General features: G+C 39.6%; 1 protein-coding gene across 11 annotated transcripts in view; it reads right to left on the bottom strand.

Moving 5' to 3' along the window:
• The window catches only part of WNK1 (WNK lysine deficient protein kinase 1), a 100,469-nt gene that overhangs the window by 23,856 nt on the left and 50,318 nt on the right, over positions 1-26,295 (bottom strand). For 7 of the 11 annotated variants that reach the window (XM_030462214.1, XM_030462189.1, XM_030462201.1 and 4 more), the window contains exons 5-18: positions 21,173-21,261; positions 19,627-19,846; positions 19,089-19,419; positions 17,976-18,163; positions 9,292-9,363; positions 8,533-8,682; positions 7,004-7,477; positions 5,677-5,958; positions 4,907-4,998; positions 4,224-4,386; positions 3,637-3,753; positions 1,123-1,296; positions 349-400; positions 40-180 (exon numbers count right to left, since the gene is read on the bottom strand). In XM_030462214.1, the coding sequence (XP_030318074.1) occupies positions 40-180; positions 349-400; positions 1,123-1,296; positions 3,637-3,753; positions 4,224-4,386; positions 4,907-4,998; positions 5,677-5,958; positions 7,004-7,477; positions 8,533-8,682; positions 9,292-9,363; positions 17,976-18,163; positions 19,089-19,419; positions 19,627-19,846; positions 21,173-21,261 (2,545 nt within the window). Of the gene's footprint in view, positions 1-39; positions 181-348; positions 401-1,122; positions 1,297-3,636; positions 3,754-4,223; positions 4,387-4,906; positions 4,999-5,676; positions 5,959-7,003; positions 7,478-8,532; positions 8,683-9,291; positions 9,364-11,862; positions 13,115-17,975; positions 18,164-19,088; positions 19,420-19,626; positions 19,847-21,172; positions 21,262-26,295 lie in introns of those variants that run through there. The other 4 variants (XM_030462267.1, XM_030462233.1, XM_030462252.1 and 1 more) reach the window with 4 other exon arrangements.

The following is a 26,295-nucleotide window of genomic DNA, read 5'->3' as shown; positions in this document are numbered from 1 at the left end:
GAGGAACATGACTTAGCCACCTGAGTTTAAGAGTCTTACCCATATCTGAAGTTTCTTTTCCTCCAGGAACAGCAGATGTGAAAAAGCCCTGTTCTTTCAGCCGACTCTCAGGGACAGGGCTGACAATAAACCGTCTTCCTGCAGAATGGACCACCTGGGTAAAGGAGCTAGGAGGAACCCCTAAACAGAAAGAAGTTAGATATTTAGTGATACATGGCTGTAACTAAACACAAAACCTGCAATATGGAATGTGCACTCCATCATACAAAATAAAAACCTGGCTGCACCCATCCGCTGAAACAGAGAAAGGTAATGGTTGTAAAAAAAAAAAAATCACAAAAGACTTACCTATTCTTTGTGGCATGGAAGATGTAGGATCTGGCTGTTTGAACTCTAATTTCTGTAAAGTAAGATAGAATTTAAAGTTCTATTCTGAAACAGAAACCTACAAGATAGTTCTTAAAATGTGAGCTTATTGAAATGTGGGCATTAAAGATAAACAAGTACCTTGGACCCTAGCACCATTACCAAACTAGTAGAATTCTGCCTAGGTGTGGCTGTCAATATAGCAAATTGATCTAAACATGTTTTTAAGAGGCAGTCCAACCAATTTCCTTAAATATTCTGCAGCTAAATGGATGTTTCAAACTATTTCTGTGTGGAAATAAGGCAGAGATTCAGGAAATGTCACCCCTTCTTATTCCCAGCAACCAGTTTCAAAACCTGTTTTCTAACTGAGCCATGCAATATCCTAGCACTTTCTTGGATAGAGGGCCAGAGTCCAGGCTCTCAGTGTTTAGTAAGCAGCACAGGGCTGGGAGCTTTAGTATCCTGCTTCACAACAGCCTCCAGTGCAAGAAGTCTCAGCATTTAAGACTGTCTGCTTAGTGAACTCTTAGGAGATTTAGCAGCTTTGGAAGAATAAGAACACATCAAAAAGGAAGAATTTAATATTTAGCTTTCTAAATGAGTTTTAGGCTCTCACATCTTGATATCAAGCTTTCACTGTCTTCTAATTTTAAAATTTTATGAAAGTTTTCATTTCTAGCTAGTTCTACTCACAAAACCATGCCACCCAAAATGGAAAATAGAGATAACAAAGGCAGTATGTTCTTTACATACCTGTGACCCTGGAAAGAAGCCATCATCTTTTGCCTGCATACTCTCCAAACCCTGATCACCTTCTGGCTCCACACTTACATCCTCACTTAGCATTTCATCTGCTTTCTCAATAATCTCTCGTACCTGTTCTACAAATGAGTCTCTCTCGGTTGATAAAATAAACTCATTCTGCACCTGTAAAGAGAACAAAGCAATAGAAATTTTTCACAAAAATATTTCAAAACCATATATTCAATAACCATAATTTACTTTTGGTGCTACTGTCTATCCTCCTTTCACTATTCCTATATACAAGACAAAGATGGTGACACCACCTCCAGCACAGAAGTGTTTGCTCTGGTTTACTCCTTACTGTGCAACAACATTCCATCTCGCTTCTTCAAACTGACACCTCAGTCTTTGCTTACCACAGTGAAATTTAAAATTAACAACCTTATCTTACTGCAGAGCCTCATATTTAATGTAATATACATAAGAGTTACATTTTAATAGAATGGTAGTACTCTAAAAAATTAAAAGTTCTGTACTGGAAAATGTGTATGCTCTGTGCCCCTCTCTTTCCATGCCATCCAGAACTTCTACTCTATGCAAATCACACATCAGTACTCACCAAAGTCTGGTTCTAGGACATAAATGCAACTATTATGTTTTTTATACAGGGAGAGGAGTTTGGTCAGCCTAACTTCAATATATTCTATTGTAAAAATACATTCTGCTGCTTACGTTGGGGAAACAAGTTTAAACAAGTATATTTGGCATTCATAAACACATTCTTAGTTTGGTCTGACCCATGAGAAAACTGTGGCTCCTGAAATCATGCACAGTAAAACTCAGAGACAGCTTGTCTGTGAAACAAACAGTGCTGTCAGTCTCTCTCCTTGCCAGCAGAGATAGTGTGAAAGTGTCAGAGGTAAAGCCCAAGATATGGTTTTTACATCCAATTTCTGGGATGCTGTTCAGAAACAGGAAAGAGAAACCTAGTGTGCTTAGATCACTCTTTGCAATACAGAATACTTGGTAGTTAAAGAAGCCATCAGTGCTCTAAGTTAAGGAATGACAGAAACCCATATGGGGTATGCATAATGGTATCCCTCATCAGAAGGAAACCAGGTCTTATAATCCAAAGTTCCCTCAACATTCAACAAGAAATCAATGAGCACAAAGCTCCAGATTCAGCTGTCTAAATCAGGCTGCACACTTTCAACTATGTGGCTGCATTCTGGATGCACAGTGCTCTTATTTTGCTTCTACCCATCTTCAAATATCTGCATTCTTGCTTTTTTTGGTTTGTTTTGTTTGGATGCTTTGATTTTGGGTTTTTGGTTTTTTGTGGGGTTTTTTTTTTATTTGTGGGAGGTTTTTTGGGTTTGTTTTTGTTGTTTTTAAATTAACCATAATATTTTATTTCTCCATATAATCACTTTAGGTGTGAGGCAAGCTGTGTATTCTCTCCATGTTTCTTGGCACTGACTTTGTTATTTATTTGCTCACACTGCAAATACAAATGCACATCCAAGAACCAATTTTTCCCTCCTTGGACAGTCACCAGTGGCAAAGAGAGAATTTCTCTCATGTGACTGATTAGGCTCCCTTTGATAGGTACAAATCTAGCACATGCCACTTGTTGTAGAAGTTGTGGATGCCCCCTCCCTGATGTGTTCAAGGCCAGGCTGGATGGGTCTTAGAGCAACGCAGTCTTGTGGGAGGTGGCCCTGCTCATGGCAAGGAGGCTCTACTAGATCATTTTTAAGGTCCAGTCTAAGCTGAACCATTCTATGATTATTCTTGCTACCTCTCTAAAAGATGAACTGTATGGATGGTGCAAGAAGCTGGTAAAAAATACTGCTTTTCATCATACCCACTCACTTCAGTAACACTAGAGCAATCTTAGCGCAGGAATGAGAGCTTAAATTAAAAAAGAAAAAAAAAAAAATGAGGGGTGAAAGGGGTGGTGGGGTGGGGTGGGAGAGAGGGGATTCTATTCCATACTAGACAGTGCTCTCATTTAATTGCATTTAAAGTTTCTTTTCTATGCTTGACCATTATATATTGAAAGGAGAGGTTTCTTAGTCATTACTGATTTTTGGAAACCAGAAAATTATTCCCATTCCTTACTTTAAGGGCAGAATTTTGCCAGTTGAGAACAACAGAAAAAAAAAATAAAGCTTAAGCAAAAGTCTTAAAGATCTAGCAATGTCTGCTGTTAGGAAAGGAAACTGAATTCGTATAACCTGGTGCTTTCAGAAAGTTTTGTTGTTTTTCAAACTAGATTTCAAAAAACCAAAAGCAGATTCACTTGATGAAACTGATGGCAATTTTCATGTGAACTGAGTGTGCAATATAAACTGTCAATTTGGTATACCCCTCTGTGCCCAGAATCTCCAGTTATTACTGCATACCAATAAGGAAAGTGCAGGCCATGGCACATGAAGAGCAATTCTGCAACAAATCTGAAAATAGGACTGCTTATATTGTTGCTGTGGTTATGACTGGATTCCATTCTTCAATTCTTACCATAATTGAAGCTATTTCCTCAGGGTTGTCACCATCCAAATCAAATTTGAAAGTAACCATTTTCCGATTGTGTGTCTCCAACTGGCATTCCACTACTCGATCACCTTTATTTGAAACCTTAAGCAAAGAAAACAATAGTTCAAAAGCATGGGTATGAAAGACATGTGCTTTAAAGCTCAAAGAGACAAACCAACAATACTGCTCTGCTACAAACATTTTCCATTTTAACTGATGATGCTACATACAGCATTAATTTTTCAAGACTCCAAGGTCACCTTTGTCCGCATTTTTCTTTAAAACTCCTGATGTTTCCTTATTTCTTTCTAGTTTACAGTTCAGGTCACTGGCCCAGCTTTACTAGTAAGACTATACAAACATTCTGAAATAGTCTGTGGAATCACTGGTGGCTAAGCAAGCCAATTTTGCCACACTGGATAGCCTGTGCGCTCAGAGTTGGAGGCAGGGAAGATGAAATGATATAGAACTATACAAGGCACACCACTCAAAAGAATAAAATTTTGAAGTTTAAAGTAAGACCTCATCATTACCAAAATATCACTAAAGTAATAAAAAAAAAATGCACTCACATTTAGAATTCTCAGTTTAGGCCTAGCAGTCTTCTCATGGCGAGAGCGACTGCGGACAGACCTCCGAATGTGACGTTTAGCAGTCCTGCCTTCATGCCTTCCACTGGAAGCTGAAACATTCTCATTGCCATCACTCAATCCTGAAGCAACATCAGAATGTGCACTGAAAAAGCACAAAGCAACAACTTCACATTAGTACCCATGCACTCCATAACTGCAATGAAGGAGTTTACCCTGCCAGATGGTCTTCTCTTCAGGACAGCAGTAGATGCCTGTTAATCACATAGTAGGGGAGAAGAGTCCTGTCAACACTTAAGGTTGTTTGAATAGCAATTCTAATAGCCATAATTTATCTTTGTATCTCTTGCAAACTGATTTGTACAAATATATGTTCTGAATAGGTTTTAAAACATAATTCAAATAGTTCTAAGTGCCAAAAGGAAGTGAAAACATCCCTTATGATCCATCTCACATGAGAAATTAAGGATTAGAAATTAAATCTTTATAGACAATCCTATTTACACACTACAAGCCCTGCTATAAATCAAAACTTACTCCAACTTTCATAAGCCTGTTTTTCCTTTCATTCTCAGGAATAACCTTAATGAAAGAAGATACCTAAGGAAGAATAATCTAACACACAGAATTGAAATTCAGCTTGATGAAAAGGAAACAATCCTTACCTATCCATAGAGGAAACCAAAGGGGTAGACTGAGCAGGCTGTGTTGCTGGAAGAGTCTCTGAAGGAGCAGTCTGTGAGACTCCCTGAGTACCCTATGGATAGAAAGTTATATTAAGAAACCCTTCAAAGAATACTATTCTTTTTCAAATAACCCAGTAGTCTTCAATGTTTCCTCACAAATCAGCTGTAAAGCAAGAAGCACTGCCTTTTTAGAACTTAATCTGCTGGCATCTAGACAGCTGTAGTTTACAAAAGATTCCAGAGCAAACTGCAGTGAAGCAAATAATCATCTGGGGAGGGGCAGGGAGCAGAAATCAGCCACCTTTTCTACTGCTACGTGTCAGTAGTTTGCCATGCAGCCACAGTCTTACTAACAGAATGTGCAAAAGGCAAGCCAATGCAGGACAGAAAGACAATTCAGATTCTCCCTAGCAAGAACAACACTGCAGAGCATAGGCAAAAAGGACAGATTCTCAAAAGCTATCAAATGCAGTTTGTCTTTGATATGGCAAAAATGTTCTACAGTGGTAGTGAGAAGTGAAGTGTTAACAGGTTTCTGCCTGCAGGATGCACACTCACTTCCCAACAGAACAGCCAGTGGCAACAAGGTCCCCACATTGGCATGACATTCTGCTGTAAGAAAAAGGTCATTTGAAATATGAACTTCCAAATGAAGACAAGCATGGAAGGGACTTGTTCCACACACACATATGCCGTTGCAAACTTCAAACACCCTAAATGTATTGTTACATTATATTCAACATATTTACCTCCATAACTGCCTGCTGCGAGGGGGCAGATGAGAGCTGTTGTGCTAAACTCACTGTAGGCTGGGGCATTTGAACCTGTCCTCCTAGGCTGCCCATGGGAACTAAAACATTCTGCTCCACATACGGCTGTGCAACAGGAGCAAGATACCCTGGCTGAGCCATTGCATCTGCAGGCAAGGGAGGGGACAGGATGGCAGAAGGAATGCTAACAGAGGCCACAGCAGAGGAAGGCGCAGGATTCGAATCGCCAGGGTACTGAGGTGGCAGCAGAGATGGGAAGCCCTGTAATAGAAATGAGGGAGTCAAACTGCATGTCAGAGCTAATTAGAAAAGAGCAAGAAGAAAAGAGAGGCAGAGCAAACTGCTCACATTATCAAAGCTTAGCTTGCACGTCACAATGCTTAAAACAAGCAAATTCCCCACTCAAAGTTCCAAGTCTTAGGCAAAACAATCTTCAGCTCTCAACTTGCAGAGTTGCCTATCTGGCGTAGTATTTTATGCCCTTAGACTTGAAATGAGTTAAGAATTTTTAGGCAGAACAACTGCTGCTCAGAACATGTTATGCAACTGCTGCTGATTCTTGACACAAATAGTAAAAATGTTCTTGTGTTCTTCCCGTCCTCTCATGATAAGCTGACTCGAACCAAGAGACATTCCTACATACTGTTTCTTCTCTACACCACCCCTTATAATCCCAGTGCAGATATTTCTAAATCTATACAATTTCGGTCCAGAAGATCATATTCTGAGTCACTATTTTTGTCACTCTTTTAGGTTGCCAATTTTACAGTGATGGCTCAAAGTAGCTGAAGCAGTCTGTGTCCAGCAGTCTAGCATTTCACGACTCGCATCAGGTACTTACATCACATTCAAGATCCACACAGTTCAACTTCTAGAAAATCCATGTCCCCCCTCCCACTCTTGGAATTAAATACTGACATTGCTGAATATGTTGCCATTGATTATCTCTCCAACACATTCCTCATTTTTAAAGATCACCATTTTTTTTTTTCCGAGCTAAAAAAATCCTTTGGTTATATGGCTCTCCTCCTTTACACAGTAGTTGACCAAAATCCTGCACTATAATTCTGTATTTTAAAACAATTCAATTGCCAAATATAAAAACAATGCAAAACACTAGGGTGTTCAAGCACTTTTTTTCCCCCCTCTTCTTAAAATATTCCTTTACCACGGAACAGAATTCATTTTTGTGGCTTAATGGCTCTCTTTTGAGAAGTGAGTTGGCCAGGGAACACAGTTCAGATACGGCACCTTAAAGGGACAGGTAAAAAATGTGGAGAAGACATCTGCTGCCTTGCAACAATACCTGGTAAAGAGCTTCTCCAGCAGGAAGTGAAGCTTCAGCAGCTTGTCCAATGCTGACTGGCAATCCCACGGACTGGACAGCTGGCTGCAGGAGCTGCGGGAGTACCTGGCTCGGCAACTGAGCCACAGGCTGCATCAGTGTGGGAAGCTGGCTAGGGACAACTGTTGGTCCTACTGGGACAGTGGTTGCCGCAGCAGATGTTGCCAGCGTGAGCAGTGGCTGATTCATGCCAGCTGCCATGGAAATTGGCAGTGACTGGAAACCTGGCTGAGTCACTGACACATGAGGAGCTGCTACAGGCAACTGAGAGACTGAGAACTGGGGAACCATGGAAGTTGGCAGGGGTTGTCCCATGGGTAGAAAATGAGAGCCAATTGGGACTGATGGGGCAACTGAAGGCTGAGGGAGAGAAGGTGCTGCAACAGGTAATTGAGGCTCGCCTTGGATGATCGACACTGGTTGGGAAACAGGAAGCTGGGGAGGTAAAGAAAATAGAGATAGATATGGTTTTTTTTTAAAGCAGGGTTGCAGAAAGCAGAATTTTTACGCATTAGTCAAAGAAAGAATTATTCAAGTTACAGCACTCTGTTAAAGTGGGCGGGTAGCACAGTTGGCAGAGTGGCTGGGAAGTTGGCTGGAGTTCCGAAAGGTCCTCACTTCACAACACTTCCCCTGAAGAACTCAACAAGCACTTGAAACAGACACCCACAGAGGGTGAAAGAGAAACAATCAAATAACTTAAAGCACTGACTTGTGCATAAACAGAATCATATTCTCCTCAACTCTGTCCCCAGAGCCAAGCCTTCCTTCTTACAGGAAAGAAATGCAAATCTTTCAACAGATCTGTCAGCTTTGGATATGGGGACTAAAGCTGTGGAGAATGAAAAGCCACTGTGCCAGCAATCAGAGAATGGCAAGGGATATGTCAATTAAAGCCAGCAAATGATGCAAATGGAAAGGCAGTTTAGATAAAGCAACAAAACAACAATTTTAAAAACAAAATCAAAGCTCACATATTCAAGACAGCGTTATGAGCCAAAATTAAGTAATACTCAGTAACAGAAGCTTCTTTATCAGGAGAGTACAGGAAAAGAGCTGAATAAGAAAGATGATGAGTGGAGAAGACAGTCCTTACAGTTCACTACCTAAGTAAGAGAACATGTTTCATAAAAAATGGTGCAGAAGATAGACATTTTATGGGAGACAAAGAAATGACAAGTTCCTGAAAATCCATGCATTATATACCACTTATCAATACGCTTCATGATAGTTTTGAAAATTTGAAGGTGTTTGTGCATGAAGTGCTATCCCTCCCTCAAATTACTCTTGACTGCCACGTGTGAAAGAAGGGATTTCCAGCACATTTTCCAACACAACTGAGAGTTGTAGCACACTAAGAACAGTTATCTGGATGGATGTTTTGAAACCATTAGAAAAGATGACAAAAGTGAAAGTAGCAGCATGTTGAATTTGCCAACTGTGAAGAAGAAAAAAAAAACCCATCTTCTGCTAGAAAGATTTTTGTTTACCTGTGTCCCAGCTGCTGCCTGAGGAATTGGCATAATCTGTGAAGTCTGAGTCTGAGAGGCAGTTTGTGCGGGAGTGGCACCAGCAGAAACTGATGGCTGCTGCAGCTGGTACTGCCCAGGCTGTTGAGAAGAGGCTGGCTGCTGTGCATTCTGCAGTAGGGAAAAGAGACAGAAGCTGGTTTTCCTCACACACAGAAGTTTTTTAAGCATATCCTATTTAAATCCTACTTTTTACTCCCTCGTAACAGACATCAGTGGCTCTTCTGAACATGCCGAGTCAATTAAGGTTTAGCAACTACTAACATGACTAATACAATTTTGTTATGAGCATTAAATCTTGCAACAGAATTATTTCACCTATGAAAACAACAATTAGGATTCTATAGAGGAAAACGAGGCAGTTAAGAGAAGAGGATGTTGCAGAATATAGTATTTCCCAGTTAAAAGAAATAATGAAAATGAAGTCTGCCTGTCAATCTATCTTGCAAACCCTAATGTTTATCCATTGCAAGATAAGGTGGAAATTGGGGATGACAGACATGCAAAAACAAAAACTAAAGTAATTCAAAAAACAAATTTCAGGAAGTCTATGAAATTAAGCTCACAGGATGCTAACATCCTGGGTGAGAACCAGAGGATTCTTTTGCTTTTGTCGAAAACTGTGGATTGAAGGGGAGGTGGAGGTAATCAATTGCTCTCAGCCATCAAAATTCTATATTAAAATTATTTTAGTCCTGGGCTTAGGGCTTGTGATCTTACCTGCTGAGCATGTTGGGTAGTCTGGGATGGCACTGATGCACTGCTTGAAGCTGACTGGCCTTGCACCTGTGTCTGCAGGAGAAAAAAAACAACTGAATCAGCTTTAAAAAAAAAATAATAATTAGAATACCTACAGTTCCTGCAGCAGGCAGTTTAAATAATTTCTGCCTGGAATGATCTGGTTGGAGTAAGTTTCTAGCTGTCCGTTGGGACAACCAGTTCTTTTGGCCAAATCCTACTACAACAACCAGAACAATGTAGAGAAATCTGGAAAACTACTGAACTCCATCTTAAGTCTTCCAAAACAATTAATACAGAAAGTCTTTGCAATCCCCATGACCCTCAACATGAGACAGATCAGCCTACCATCTTCTTGTTCCACTGATGATGCTTTAAAAGCAGGATACCTTGATAGGATAACTGGAAATTGAGGCATTAAATTTTACCTTTACGTGTGTTCTAAACACAGCTAGGTGGGGGGACAGAAGGAGGCTAGAAGGAAATAACTGTTAAAAGAAAAAAAAAAAGGGCAAAGATATACATAATTCTAGACCAATAACAAAGTACTCCTCATATGTAGATGTCATGAGCTCCCTTTGAGAGACATGTCATAATACAAGCTACAAAACACTTCCAGACTCACTGCCATTCAAAGGCTACCAAGAATTGCCTGCCAAAGCACCTGGGGGTCCACATTCTATCTAAGAGAGAATTTTTGAATGAATAAGCAATGAAAAAAAATGGATGAGTGGCATACAAATGAATATGGAAAATGTAGAGAAAAATGGAATGGATTTTCATTATTATTTTTGTGGCTTTTGACATCTTTGATCAGATGCCAGGACTTTCATTACTATTTTTGTGACCATTATATTTCTTTACCAGATCCTGGAAGACAAGTAGAGAAATACCTCCAGATGAGTTCCGTGAGCACACACCATTTCAGTGAGCTGCCTTTGTAAGCAACATACTTGATTCATACATAACAGAAGAATAAAATTCCTTAATGCTGTTATCATTAAGCTTGTAGAAGGTTATTAGGAGCAAGTTTTTTAAAACTACATGCAGTTTTTAATTATAGAAATTTGTGGGAAAGAAGAATGCCAATGAAAAGAACCATTTTTTTTCTTTGCTGTTTTATAAGTTTCAGGCCCTTATTGGCTAGGATCTAAACATGCTATATCCCACTGCTGCAACATCTGTTCACATCAATTCAGTTTGTGCTTCAAATTCTGTTCTGGATCAAATCAGAGATTCCAGAACTTATACTCTGTAAAATAATTGCGATCCTGCACTGTGTTTTCCAGATGTATTTTACATCCATCAGAAGTCACCTCTTTAGAAGAAACAGAATTTTAACAAAGGTAGTTAATGGATAAATAGTCCTCAAGTAATTTTCATAGCAACTTCATTCTACAAATTCCCCTACGGTGTCAAAACTACTACCTGTAGGACTAGTGATTAAAGTAGTTTCAGCTTTGATAAGAACGCCTTTATTATACTTGAGAAAACCTTAAACATTTAGTTCTTGATCTTACCAAAAAACCCAAAAAGGTTCTCTGATTCCTCGACATAAATCCCAAAGTTACTAACTCACTCTGATTAACTAAAATGTCAGAGAGCCCCTAATTGTGAGAACAGGAGTAGAAGTTTGCTTAAAGTAAATCCTGTCTTCTCACAAAAAAACTCTCATGAAAAGTTTCAGACTACAAGTACAGACACAATGTACGTACACAAACCTCACAGTCACAGTATACAAATGCATTACTATTTCAAGTGCAAAACCCATATATGCTGATAAAACATGTACCTCCAAACTAAGCTTCAGGCTTCCAATTTTTCTTTTTAAAAGGACACAGTATTCTACACAAGGCTTACAAGGAAGCAATACCTATTAGCAACTGTTGTTTGTGCCACTGGTTTACTACCCATCTTGTTTAGTTCTTTTAATGATCCTGCAAGTACATTTCCAAATCTATGCACAAGTACATAACACAACTCCTTCCACTCCTCTCTTCCCACTTCCTTGCCCCAAGCCTAGAAAAAGCTATGGCATTTTGGACAGTCACCAAATTAATTTTATGGTTGTCTAAGGAAACATGATTCATACAGAAGTTCAACTTCAAATAACACATTCTCAATCAATGGCTAAGGAGCAAGAACAGAAACACAAAGCAAGTTTTACTATCAGTCCTGATTCAAACTGTAGAGGCAGATTTCATGGAACACATTGTTTAAAAAGCCAGTTTGATACTCCTGCTATCTCTGGCCAAAAGAACATTTAGTTCCAGGAGGAGCACTGACTATTTGTTGTTACCCTTGAGACAAAAGCCCTACCAGTATTTCAGCAAAAGCTGAACACATACCAAGTGGTTGCTGATGCCTCATTATTTCACTGCAACCTGGCATGTAAAGAGAACCTAGTATACTGCTGACTTTGTGGAAAGTCACTCCCATGAATACTAATACTTAGAACCACGTGGAGCATATCTACGAGCAAGGCTCCCCTTTAAGTTTCAAGATATGACTTATAAAAAGCAGAGAAATTCTGGAAGGGTTTGCTCCTGTAACCTGAGGATAGAGTGTAGGTGGTCCTGATGGAAGCGAGGTGGACAAGGCCTGCTGAGTCGAGGCTCCCTGGGGGAAGCAGATGAAGAGCTGCGACTCTTGCAATACCTTCTGAGGCAGCTGAACAATGGGCAATGAGAAGTCTGAGCCAAAAGCAGATGACCCCCCTGTAGGGGGAGGAGACTGGAAATCGCCAGTGTCAGAGGAAGTCAGCTGTGAGGAATCACTGGAGTATTCCGGGCTTCCTTCTGGCCAGCTCCGCCTGGCAGAGCCCCCTCTGGGACCTGCTAACTCAGGACCAAGATAGTTACACTGCTCCTCTGTCACAGGCTGAAGCCGACTGTGCAACCCTATGCCTTGAGTGGATTCCTCTTGACTGGTCTCCATAGAGCCCCGGCGACTTCTGTAGACCCTCTGGGGTGCAACTGCCCCTTCTGCTGGAGCAGAAGTCGGTGTGTGCACATGGAACTCAAAGACACAGCTGGCTCTGCCATCACCAGCGTGAGAGAGCACAGCTGGGGCAGAGTGCGGAACAAATACCTGGTGGAATGTCATCTGAGCAGGATCTGCACTCAGAGGAGCTGAAACACTGGATAATGGAGAAAGGGGACCCATCCCAGAATCCAGCCTCAGGTTCTGAACATGTCTTGCCAGGTATGTTTGCCCCAATTGGAAGTCGAACACAGAGCTTTGTGGAGGACCACCTTGCCCATGGCTTGACTCAGACACCTGCTTCAAATGTTGTTCAGTCGCATGAGAGTTACAAGCTACTTGATCATACTGCTCCGATACCTGTGATGGATAGTGCATGCCCACCAAATACACAGCTTCTGGATGCATTCTGTAGTGAGCATCCTCTGGAGGTGTTGGTCCAGATCTATAGTCATTCGGTACAGGAGCTGGCTCAAACACAGGATTAACTTGCACATGCAGAGGCTCTCCAGCGACTCGCTGAGCTGCTGTGCCCAGCATAACAAACGCCTCTGGTGTCCAATTGGTGGGACTACCACCAGGTGGAACTAAGCTCTGGCCAGTCTTCAGCAATGGCTGGAAGTGGCAAGTTTGGGCTTCCAAAAATGAAGTGCTCTTGCGCCGCTGAGCAACTGCCACCTTCGGAGGGCAGGCAGGTGGTGGCGAGAAAGACACCGGCCGTTCATGAACGGTTGGGAAAAATATCTGTGAATCTGGGAACGTTGGGGTTCCCCCACGGGGATGCTGAGGCTGTATTGACATGAACAAGACAAGTAATTCATACATTAAAAGTGAAAGCACATCAACATGCACAGTTCACTAGGCAGTTCTGTGAAGTAACTTTATAGAATGAGTACTCAACTCATGGTCAAAAGCATTCAGTACTTAGGAGATTTAGGTGAGTAGTAAATATCCATTAAATACATCCATGGCAGGCACAGTTACAAATGGAAACATTTGCTTGTGTTAGAGCTGCTTTTCCAGACCAACTCAAATAATTCACTATAAGAAACCACTTTTGCTCCTGACAGTGGTATGAGATTTATTGTCACAGGCTATCCATTGTGCTAAAGTGTTTGAAATCCAATCAAACCTCTGAGGTTATTGCCATGTGGGGAATATGAAAACTGAGAACTCGATAGCAGCAACAATGCAGAGCCTCTAGTTTGCACTTACGAAAAGTGACATTACATCTTAGTATCATCCAACACAAAAAAAACATTGCTAATGTCATGTATCCTGTCCAGAGAGCTAAGTAACCTTGTACAAAACAAAACTGAACTATGCCAGCCCACAACTGGAAGAAAAGAACAGCTACAATAAAACTGCAGAGCCAGTTGCAAGGTTCTGCCACTGTCTCTTTTGATCATACCTTTTCACGTAGAAGATTAGCATTCATCAAAACCTAATTCTTGACCAGACAATATTCACAGATGTGTTCAGTAACAGCAGCCCTCAGGCAATTCCACTTCATCTGATGTACTACTTCAGATGAGGCTCATCTTATTTAAGATGTATATGGAAAACATCACTAAAGAATGTTCTAAGTAAGAATATAAAGCAATTTAGTAATTATGCATTTTTTCATCTCTACAGCCTACAGTATGCTGAGAGGTAATGTATTATCCACATTAAAAGAAAAAAAAAACATTTTAAGAGTCAGTAGTAAATATACTGTCTTCTAGATATATGGCATTTATGACTTTTTCAAGTTGCTGTTTCCACATTGTTCTTTCTCCCCAGCCCTTTTTTATCCAGAAAAGCAGCAGCAAATTTCCATATTGACCAACCCTAACAAGGTCCTATGGGATGAAGAACTCTTCCTCTATTTTAAAAACTGATTCCACTTCAAATTACAGATAAATGTTTCTGAAAGTTTAGTTCAGGTAAATCAAAGCCCAAAACTGCAGACAGACTATCTCCTGTTCACCTCGCATCAGACTTTAAGAAACAAAAAAACATGGTTTCTTTCCATCAAGAAGCAGTGGAAGTGGCCTCTCCAATTAAAGCTGACAGAAAAATTCTCAAAAGTATTCATACCCTGAAGTTCTTGCAGGACAGCTAGCTAAAGCTTTTAGAATAATCAGCCACAGAAACCAAGCTTTAAAAGCTGGTTATTTTGCAATTTCTTTTAAGTTGGAAAACAAAAAGCTGACTTAAGCTGACTGTTCTGACTTAAGGGTCTAAGAACTAGGCTTCCCTTTACTTTCTGTGGTACAACTGAGTAATTTACATTAACGCTGTTTGATAATGTTAAGTGTACTGCTTTTTCACAGAAAAAGTCAACATCCCAGCAGCACAGGAATAAAGAAACATCCCTTCGTGTTCTCATTTTTAAAATGCCAAAAGCCCAGGATGTATTTAATGATAACTTATCTTACTGTGCCAGGAGGCAAATGGTAACACATACAGGACTGACAGAGAGGGAGGGCAGGCTGGAGCGTCGATGCTTGCGTGGAGAGGCAGAGTGCATGGGCAGGACACTTTCCAGGGCTTTAGAAAGCCTTTCTGCAAAGGTTTCTTCAGGGACAGTCCGAAGGTAGAAAGGAGAGAGAGGTGCAGACAGCGCTGGTGGTGGGGTGCAAGGAGCACTGAGAGGGATGCAGGACATAGAGGGAAGAGCAGGAAGGTGGGGGACACAAACTGACATGCTACGACCACGTTGAGGCTAAAGGAGGAAAACAAAAGTTAAGAATTGAACACTTGAAAAAATGAGTAACAAAATCAGCAAAAGTGATAATGAGGTAGAAAAGAAATGCAGACACACAATGATAGACCCAACACTGCCTACTACATGTGCAAGAAGACATGAAAAATGCTGAATGAATGGCAACACACTGGGAACAGACTACACACACCTCTGAGGACCCAAGTTTGCCTTAGGTTACTGAACAGTGCGGGAAGTTACTTGGTACCCTTCCAAGAAATGTGGAAGGCAGAGCAGACAGGAGAGAATAATTTCTCTGGGGCCACTGATGTAACCCATACTGTGTATACTCACAGCATCTGGCAGCATGATAAAAAGAAAAAACTAAGCAGATAGTGATGAGCTTTTAAAATATTAACTCTTAGTGTAGCAAGTGAATGTGTGTTTATTCATAACACCTTGTGTCTCTGCTTGGGCACCTCCCTGAACTAAGTGGACTAACTGTATGCAGCTGACTTAAAAAACTAGAATATTGCCATAAAACTTTAAACCTTACACATTCTAAAACATAAGCTGTGAAAAAATTTGGTTCAACAAGTGGAAAATTCAGTAAAACTAGTCTTAAACAAGCATTTTCCAGACAGTGGGCCAATAAAATTATCTAGATTTTACCCAGCCAAATTGGAAGAATCAGAATCAGGGGGGCTGGGTTGTTATTGTTACTTCTTTTTTAATAGGATGTGTTTTGTTGTACTTTAAGTGAACAGAAAGAAGCAGTCTTCAACTGCAAGTTTTCGTTCTCTAACGCTACAGCCTCTTATGGATGCAATCCACAGTTTAACATAACTGAAGTTAAACACAACTCCAGGGAAAAAACTTCCAAGGTATCCCATGGAGAACTGATTTTGAAGATTTCTGATGTGAGAAATCATGCTAGACTGCTCAGTCATTTGACAGAGGCATAAAGGAATTCAAAGAGTTAAACAAATACTTTGCCCATAAGCTTTACCTGTTCTAAGGCAGAACTAGTTATATATGTCATATCTGACTAATTTATCCAGCCTGTTCAGAAATTTCTCTATTATGGAGACAGCAGTACATGATGTCCTTGTTGGTTAGAAAAAAAAAAAACCAAACAAAAACTTCCCAAACAATCAATGTAATTTAGGTTTATTTTTTATTTTATCTGACAAATGTTGTGATCTGATTAGTCTCCTCCTATTTTACAGCAGACTTTACAGCTTTCTCTCTCCTCAGGCTCATCTTTCATAGGCCTATCTTATCTCATTCAGCTTTCCCACATAAACAATGTTTTCTGTATTTCTGGTGGGGTTTTTTTTATTCTCCTCTGAATTCTCTCCCAGTTAGCTCAAGTAGGGTGTCCAGGAAAGACTTACCAATGGCCAAGACTAGAACTACTTTAGATAAATACAGTGTCTGCTAGGATATCTGCCTTTTCCACAACAGCATGATGGTTTTGACCATGTCCAGCTTGTGGTCCAACGTCATCCCTGAGCCCCTCCTGTTGTTTTTTGAGGGTTTTTTTGGCAGATTCACTGCCTAGTCAGTTGTTGCTCATCCTGTACTTGTGTAGCTGATTGTTCCTGTTTAGGCATGAACCTTCCTCTTGTCATGATTGAACTGCACTTTATTTCAAGGCCATCTCTCCCACTGTCAATGCCATTTAGACTTGTCATTCTGTCTCCACACCAAAGCCTTAATAGTTCCTCTGGTGTTCTACTCCAGTCTGTCGGTATCACTGTCATCATCACAGAGCATGAGAACATAGGAGTATCTTGACTGCCTTTGTCATATATTAACCCAAGAGATTACAGTCCCAAGAAAGTGAAATGGCTTCTACTCTGAGATATGCCCACCACACACCAAAATATGGCTTACCCAGAAAAAGATCTTACTGCGAGGGTTTAAAAAAAAAACATTTAACCAAGGACTAGCAGCACTACATGTTTCAGATTATGTGCCTTTTGAAAAGATGGAGATGGTTTGCTTGAGTGAAACCATCATGTTTTCCAAAAAGCTAGTAAGATCAACAATTCTGCAGCAAAGGCTACAACCAAAAAAAAAAGTGAAGCAACTGTGTCTTAAGTGTCACATCATCTCCCTTATGGTATTATTACATTATACCATAATGTCTCTGCCTTAAGCTTAGATTCTTTTTTTTGTTTCTTTAAAAAAACAAGTGACAAGGAAACCACTGAAGACAATGTAACAGCTGCAGAAGTTCTACTCCAGAGTTAGAATAGATTTCTGCATACTCATATTTCAACCTAAAAACATACCAAAGGAAAAAACACACCAAAATAAAAGGGCAACACAAACCAACATAGTAGGAAAAGTATTTGTGCCCAGTGCAGACTTTCCAGGGAAAAGGAATACGCATGGCAACTGATGAGCAAACCAACACAAGCTAGAAATTAAATTGGGAACAGGGGTGTGGGGTCTTTTCGGTCTGGAATTCTCACATGCAGCATTCTGTAGCAGTTTAAAAAAATCTTACCTGCAGAATCTGTAAACAAAATCTCACAGAACACACACAACAATTTCATACTTATGCAATAGCTCAAATTATTCTAATCCTTTCTTCGAATCAAACTAACTTTATCCCTGGTCACCCTATACACACACACACACACAGACACAACTGCCTTCCCAAGTGAAATTAAATGCTTAATTTAAGAGTTAGTCTTGTATTCTGAGGAAGTTACTTCCATCCATAAAAAGCCTAACCCATCATTCTGTTTAAGTGCACTCAAGATCAAACAAAAGCTTTAAAAATAAGTATGCTCTTGCATTTGCCCAACCCACAGACTCAGTTGCCTTGCAGTAACAGCCCCTTAACTATTCCCATGCAGAATTTGTACCACATGCAAAACTAAAGACACCTGGAGGATACTGACATCCTTTCTTTTCACTTCACAATACAAATACAAAAATCAGGTAATTCCATGTGTTTACAACACCAGAAGTTGTTGCTTACCGCTGCAGGTGGCTGATATCCTCCATGCTGCTGTGACTGCACTTGGCCAACCGGAGTTGTGTATCCCTGGACTGGAGCTGTTGGGATGGACTGGTCATGCTGGGAACCATACGACACAGTCTGCTGACTGCTCACACATGATTCAGTATAAACTGATGAGCCCTGGCCACTGTCAACTGTCCCATCAGCTGCAGAAATTAAAGATAAAAATCTGCATTTCAAGAACTGCAGTCTGAATTCAGAACTTTAAATACATTATAATCAAATATTAGATTGATGTCTGTGCCACATCACACTGACATCAGCATTTTACCTTTTGTAATATTTAAGGTGGTTTAAAAAAAATGCTTTTTTTTTTCCTTTTCTCAATACAGTAATTCCTTACTCCTAACTTCTGAAAAATATCAGTCATTTCAGGAGTCCTTTGGGAAGATATTTAATAGTAAACTATACTTCCTACAAAAAAGGTAAACTAGAAGAAGCTTTCTATCTTCACCATTCTAATACAGATATCCTAATCTACCATCATTACTTGAATATTCATTCAAATGTTGAGATGGCAGAAGTGGAAGAGCTAGGAGTGTTAGTTCATCATTTCATGTATAATAAGTAGAGCAAAATTAAAACATTTATCAGAAAACACATTAGTATAGAACACACATTAGAACTGCTTGTAAATGAATCTCATTTTCACCTTAAACATAGGTTATCAAGGATTCAAGTAGGTGTTTCTAAAAGCTCTAAATGCTTTGCCCCCAGAGTACACAACCTTCCACATGGCCAGAATACACTGTCCCTATAGAAGGGCAGCTAATAATAGGACATGTGCTTATGTTGCAGTTGCCTCCATTCATTTAGTGTATGAACTTAAAAAAAAAAATAGTTCTAAAATACTGGCTTCTGATCTGTGCCAAAACTTGGCTCAGCTAAGAAACAGGAATTCATCTATTTTGCTGTGCTTTCTAGACATTTGTCAGCAGACAGCAATGGGAGACAGCAACATCATAATGTATTTATTGGTATACCCACCAAAGGCTAAAGACTCTGGGGGAGGCAGTGGGGGTGTGGAATGTGTCAGTGCAAGGGTTCCTAAATAAACCAACTGGCACTTACAAAGAACAGATATACTGGGCTGCTGGAACTGCAGTTGTTGGTGTTGATCAGCTTCTGGTTCTTCAGGCTCCACTTGTGTAGAAACCGATGCTGAAGCAGTGGGGACAGGAGTAGTACCAGTGACAGATGGATGCTTTGACCCTGCATGGGAAGCACTTGATGGCTGCTGTTGCTCCAGCTGCTGCTTCTGACCACCTTCTTCCTGAAGCTTCTCCTGTTCTTCTCGCACCAACTGGCGCTGCTCTCGCTTTCGCTTAATCAAAGATACCCTGTCCTTGATAGCTTTTGCCATTGTCTTGTGATCCCCTTCACAGACATAGCCAGATTCCACCTAAAGGAGGATATATTCACAGAATTCAGACTCTCATAGATAGTCACTATTTTAATGCTGCCACATAAACTATTACTTTGGCACTTCTTCTCATTCAGAAACTTCTGAAAGTGTTTTATTTCTAGACCAAAACAATAGCAAATGCAGAAACTGACAGATTACATTTCACTGTCAGACAACACCAGTTGTGAGACTACCAACACTTACCATTTCCTGTGCTACATCTTCTGGGACATCTCTTTCCAAGTCAAAAGAAAATTCTATTGCCTCGTTATCTTTATATTTGCCCTTGAGTTTTTTGATGTCTTCAATTCGTAGCCAGAGCTTAATGGCAATTTTTTCTCCATCATCTTCCTCTGCCAATTCTACCCGTACTCCAGTCTCTTCTTGGAAGAAAGCATGATTCAAAAGGTCTTTAATAGCATATCTGGTGAATTGGAAAAGAATGCAGAAAGCTCAAAGTTATTAGATTTTCATAAAATATTAAGGAATATCCTTGCCTGGTGATCCCACAAATTTACTCTACTTGGCTCACTTCTCCCATGAACTGTTTGACAGCCTGACAGTTTCAGATTTCTACTTAAAGGCATGATGGAGAAACAAATGCAACAATGCTACAGATGTACAAAAAAAAATAACACGTATCAGTCAGAACAGATTTAAGACAACAGAGCGGGGTTCTTATTAAATAAGAACCTTGAAGAAATGGTTTGAGTTTACTGAACATTAAGATCTAACACACAACCCTTAGCCCTCAAATGGGTGAAGTAATCTAAATATGTATTTTAGTCTATTTCAAGATCTTTAGTGTCTCATTTATTAAATTCAGCATTAAATAAGATGGCATTCTGTTTGGCACAATTAGAAGCTTTGTCCTGAAGGTACTAAGAGTTCTAAATTCATATATGCACAACATTAGCAGCAGTAGTCTAAAAGTTAACCACTTAAACCAAATGGCAAGTAGTAAGTAATAAGCTGCAATAAAAGTAACTTAAAATGGGAAAAAATACGAAATTGCTTCAAAATAAAAAATAAATTAAAAACACACAGCAATGCCATCAGACATAGAAGTTCAACAAGTTAACAGAAGAGAACAAGCAAACATTCATGAACTGTCAAAACTAGTTCTGAACAGAACAACATGAGGCAAGCAGAGGCCAAAGGCCGAAACATTCTTAAATTATACATTCAATAAGCAGCAACAACTATGTAAAAGCAGAAAACAAAACCAATCCCACAAATCAGCCATCAGACCAGGTATACATTTCCTGTACTGGTGTAAGTTAATCACTTCAAGCAGAAGCCATCTTGCAGAAAATGCAGATGAAAAGGAGCAGAAAGAATTAACAAAAACAAGCCCTTAAAATAACCAGCCACTAAATGCCAACAAAATCAAAGGGACAGGAAAACCAAAGGTTTACAGAATTAAAAAAACAAGCAAACAATCCCAATATCTGGTAATCTGAAAAGGTTGTCCTCCTATATTTTCCTGACTAGGTCAAACTTTTAACACAAGCAGTAGAATTTCCGAATAAACTGACATGGATGTTTACTATGGCATTTGCAGTTTTCCTGACGCTGGTAATGCTCTAAAACAATTACTTAAAATGAATCTACCAAAGAACAGAAGCTGCAGAAGCAGTACTGACTTCTCAGCTTTGATCAACACACAGAAGAGCTCAGGAACTAAATGCATGTAGTATCATTACAGTAAGTAATACCTCCATCTGGAAAAAAACCTCTAAGTACTTACCTCTCGCCTTTGTTTTGCCGAATGCATCCCTCAATAATCTCTTTCACCTCAGGGATTGCTACTTTATCAAAGCTGGCAGGTTTGACACCCTGGAATGTACAAGTAACAGAGAAACTCAAAACTGGAACATACAAGTAACAGAAAGTAGGAATTCCCCACCAGTGCAAATTAAAGAGAAATTTGACCACAGTCTTCAAATTTATCTTTAGTTAATGACCTCTGCAAACATATCCCCGGCCCCCCCATTTCTCAGCTACTACTACTTAACAGAAGACTTTGGATGCTGGTTTCTCAGTTATGATAGGAGAACTGTTTATTTTCTGTGGAAGTAATGCTGGTTAAATAACTTGTCCAGTGTTTAAAAAAGGAAGTAATAATTGAAAAAACCAACACAAAACAAAGACAACAACTTTCCTGTATCTTAACCTCTCCAGAAGACCTACTGTACTCAAATCATACTTGCAGAACACTGGGGTTGTGAGTTCAGAGAAATGAGCTTAGCAATGCAGACCTTTACAAAAGCCCTTCAAGAACACTCAGCATTCCTTTCTCTAATACAGGCTAAAGCCACTGGAGAGAAGAAACAAAATCTACATATGATCAGCTACTCAAATCAGTAAGGCAAATAGGGCTACAGAAAAGACCATCTGGGAATTCTGCAAAACATTGCAGGAAGAGAGCCAAGCTTGATCACTTCATCATGGCCAGAACCTTTATTTCGGGAACAACTGTCCACCACAGTGATACTTGGCAAACAGTTTTACTTGATTCAGCCTTTTGGTTCAAACTCCGTGCTTAAGACAGAAGAATGACAGAGGAGGAAGACATCCTGTATAAATTCTGTTATATGACCCTGTGTCACTGGTAAATCAGAACCAAATAAAAAATGAAAAATAAAAGCAAGAGTGTGAAGTTAGAAATAAAAGAAGTAGTAGCACAAGCATCATGATTTGTGTCCTAGCCAGAAACTACTTCTCCTAATATCTTGTACAATACTACTTCCTACCAAATGGGGGCATCAAGACATGACCTCCATTGCCAGTGGAAGACAATTCTTGAAACATTAAGGTTTGAATCTCTGAACCACAGCATTTGCAATTACAGACCTTAATTTAACTGAAAATTAAGATAGTAATTTCCATCTACATTTAGATACCTTCTTTCCCTTAGCCAGACAAGGAAGTACATTGACTTACTATACTTACTACCTGAAAAGTATCTACCACACTTTTCCACCAGAGGGCACAGTCTACACCAGCTTCAACTGATGCAAACACAGGAGTGAGAAAAACACACAAGTCCTTCAGGGGACGACAGTGTTAATTGTCACTACATTTGGCAAAGGTGTTGTATTTGGAATTTAAAAAAAAAAAAACAAAAACACTACAGACACTTTTTTCACATGATAAAAAGTTTGTCACAACAGCATTTTGATTATTTCTTTGCTCTAAACTTCTATGAAATTCTAGCTATTAAAGTTCACAGAACTGAAGAGCATATTGTCACTACACTAAGCTGTAAAAGTGTTCCAGGGAACATTAACTTAAGGCTTTTAGTAGCTTTACTGATCGTCAAGACTTTTGAAGACCAATGCTTCTGATAAGATGATAAGACACCACACCAAAGTTTGGACACTATAACCAGGTAGGATAAATATCTTCCTAGAAGGACATCGTAGAGCCCTACAGTTTACAGGGTTTTATAAAACTGGAGTTACTGTTTGATAATAGCATCAAGTACCTGTTTGCATGTATGCCTCCTTATATAGCAGACTAGTCAGAGACACCCACCTTTAATTATTATCAAGCTTAAAACAGTCCCAGGATTTCAGGTTCCTCTATGCAGAGACAGATATTTCTAAACTTAATTAAATGCTCTACTACATACATATACATATACATATATATATAAATAATTCAATAACTATTCAACTGCTTATTGTAAATTTTTTATTCACATTTGCCAAAGTTTAACACATTTACATCTCCTAAATAGCTCAATTCCCAGACATAGCAGAAGAGTGCATGTATGTTCATTTACACTGTGCCAGCAGCAGATGTTAGCTTTTAGTTTTTCTGAAAAGAGATTGTCACAGATCTAAGACAACAGCTACAGCAAGATACCAATCTAACAAAGTCAGAACATGAGTTTCCTTTAAATTATTTTACAACATGTTCTGTTCTTGCACAAAGACTGAGAAGGTAATTCTATGAAAGGATTTTAAAAATCAGTAAATCTACCCTGTATTTTACTATTCTAAAAGAAATATCTAACAGCTTCAGGCCCTTTCACAAGGGCTATTTTACAATAACCAATTTTGTGAATTGCAAACCAAGAGTTCCATTTAAAAGAGAAGCTCCTGCCAGTCTCAAGCATAGCTTCCATGTTCCTAACTGCTCCTCAGAAGACTTGGGAGAAAAAACATCACACTAGGCCCAAAACCAACAACCTGTTACTCTGTTTGTTCTCAAGTCCATGAGAAGGGTTACCTAAGACTAGTCTACAGTGGTGGCCAAGCAACACTTTAATTCACGTCACTTATACATCATCAGCTATTATTTTCCTCTTATGAGCACTAGAGGAAACAATTTTTACCTAAGATGGTAAAGGATACAGTGAATAATAAAAAACAATAAATCAGTGAGCTCTTTTCTACCCTAAACTGCCTACACACCTTAATCTGCCATCACAGAGGAAGCACGGAGAGGTCAGGCCCTGCAATTCACATAACCTTGATATGTCCTTAAGTGCACATGAGCTGTGCAGCCAAGCATTCCTTCATTAGCTTCTATACTCAAAGGCACTCAAGTACATACTAAGCCATCCAGTATTTCCTGGTTTTCATGACATTTACTGCAAGACCATCATGTTCTAATATGCCTTTCCTGGCTCCAAATTCCTCAGAAGAATTACGTGACAACTAAAGTCTTTTCATCTACTAGTCCTATTCTCCAGTGGCAGTTTAGTGAGAACTAAGCAACCAAATCCCATTAGCATTTCTTTAGAGTTTGCTAAAGCACTAGAAGGAAGCACTCTTGCAGAGGAAAAAAAGAAAAGCATAGACAGGTGTAACAGGCAGGCATGAAAATCATGACCATTTCCTCAAACTACCACCTAAAACAGCATGAGCTGGCAGTGCTGCTGAAAGTAGCAGTTGCTTCTCCTCCATCTCCCACTCCCACACTCATATCATTGCCTCCCTTTTGCCAGCACATACACATACACAGCTGCATAATGAACCAGATCAGTGCCTAACAGACTTGAAACAATTCCAGGCAAAAAAGCCCGCAAGAGTTTCCAGTGAGATGAAGCTCCCCCATCTGCTTCCCTATGCTGCTGCACTAGGCTCCCAGGCAATAGCTAAGAAGGGCAGAACTGCTTCTTTTGCAAATGCCAACCTAAAATAAAACCCACTGAACATGTATGTCTTGAGAGCACTCTTAGAATACAAGTATATTTGTAGGCAGCACGAAGTGCGACTGATAAAAAAACATATTCCAGTCTTTGGGATAAGCATAAAAAGATATTTCCTATTTTGTGCACTTTGGATGTGATAAAGTTTGTGATTTTATCAGACTGTGATCAGGTGAAAAATAAGTGTTCCAGAATTCAACATCCACACTTATATGGTTCATTGACCCAGCAGAAGTTCGGTTCTCTTACAATCCCCTAGGTTTTCAAGATGCTTCAAACAAAGCATAGGCTACAGAGAACTGCTCTGCACAATTTTTTACTATAAACACATAGTATTTTGCATTAGTTAGATCACCAGATTACTGGGCCACTTGTTTAGCATCTCATTATAATGCAAGAGATAATTAAAAGATAACTTACTTGATAAAAGCATGTACAATCAATACTCTGTAACTTTCACACCAAACCAAAATGAAGACTGAAGTAGTGTGATATATCCTCAGCAATCCAAACCTTTTTCAAAAAATTGTTAGATTTGGAATAACAACACAGGTGGAAAATAACAGAAGAAACAACTGTTCCTGCCTCACTATTCAGGATTTTAATCTACATTTAAAAATCTACAGGAAAAAAAAAGTACAGTCAAGTTCATCCAAGCTACACAAATGGAAAGTCATTCAGCAAGTTTGTCAAGAATTTGGATTTAGCCCCAAAATCCTTTTCTGTGGCTACACACACTCTATACAGCTGAAATTCTTACTTACCTCTTTAGCACAATCCTTGTGAGAGCAGCAACAGTGGGAATTAACAATCACAAATATGGGACAGATGTCTCTTTTCGTAAAATCCATTGGGAAAAGAGACAGGCTCACTACAGAGTTAGTTAGGCGCTAGTTTCCGATGGGAATCCACTGGGTTGTAGACTTAACGCACAGCAGAAGGAAAGCAGACATCAAAATTAAATGGGAGCATTGTTTTCTGTTTGACACCTCTTCTACTTTTCCAAGTCCAGTACATGAGGCTGCAGACATTTGAGCTTAATTTTTGTTTTTGCCAATCAAATACTGAATAGAAAGAATCAGTATAAGAAAGAAGTAAGGGTGTCCTTTTTCCACCTGCCTGGCTCTAGCTGTAAGGAGGAGAAAGAAGCAGCAGAACAAGGATCCTTTGCTTCCTGCATGTCCCCGCCTCCCTATCTGGCTGCTCTGCCCATTCTCCACCCAAGTTTCCTGCCACAGTTTAAGGCTGCCTGTAGGATTATCACCCAGCTCACTCCCACTGATGCAGAAGTACCCTTTCAAATAGAGAAGAATTGGGTCTGTCCAGTGTGCTGGTCTGACTTGAAGTTGCTGGCACCAGTTTTGTACTGGGAGTGGTAGGGGGTGAAGGGAGAGTGTTGAAGGCAGCTGCTGTTTCACCTTTTCTTTCAGAGCTACACAAGCATACTTATAACTAACTAACTTTAATTTTATCCTAACAGAATACAAGACAGCACTAGAATAATACAATATATTCAACCACTCTCCTTCCTGACAACAGCATGCTGCTAACCATGGGACCTGTCATCTTAGTGTAAGGGGAAGAGGAATTTAAAGGTGATTTTCAGTCTGTAGGAAAAAGTTAAGCCAGCTGTACTGCTGCTTTTTTTTTTTTAATCATATGTGCATGAATAACTTCCAGATTTATATTTTTCAATACCTCTTGCTAGA

Source organism: Calypte anna, chromosome 1 (assembly GCF_003957555.1).
Source record: "Calypte anna isolate BGI_N300 chromosome 1, bCalAnn1_v1.p, whole genome shotgun sequence".
Lineage (NCBI taxonomy): Eukaryota > Metazoa > Chordata > Aves > Apodiformes > Trochilidae > Calypte > Calypte anna.
This window is presented reverse-complemented; position numbering and strand designations above follow the sequence as displayed.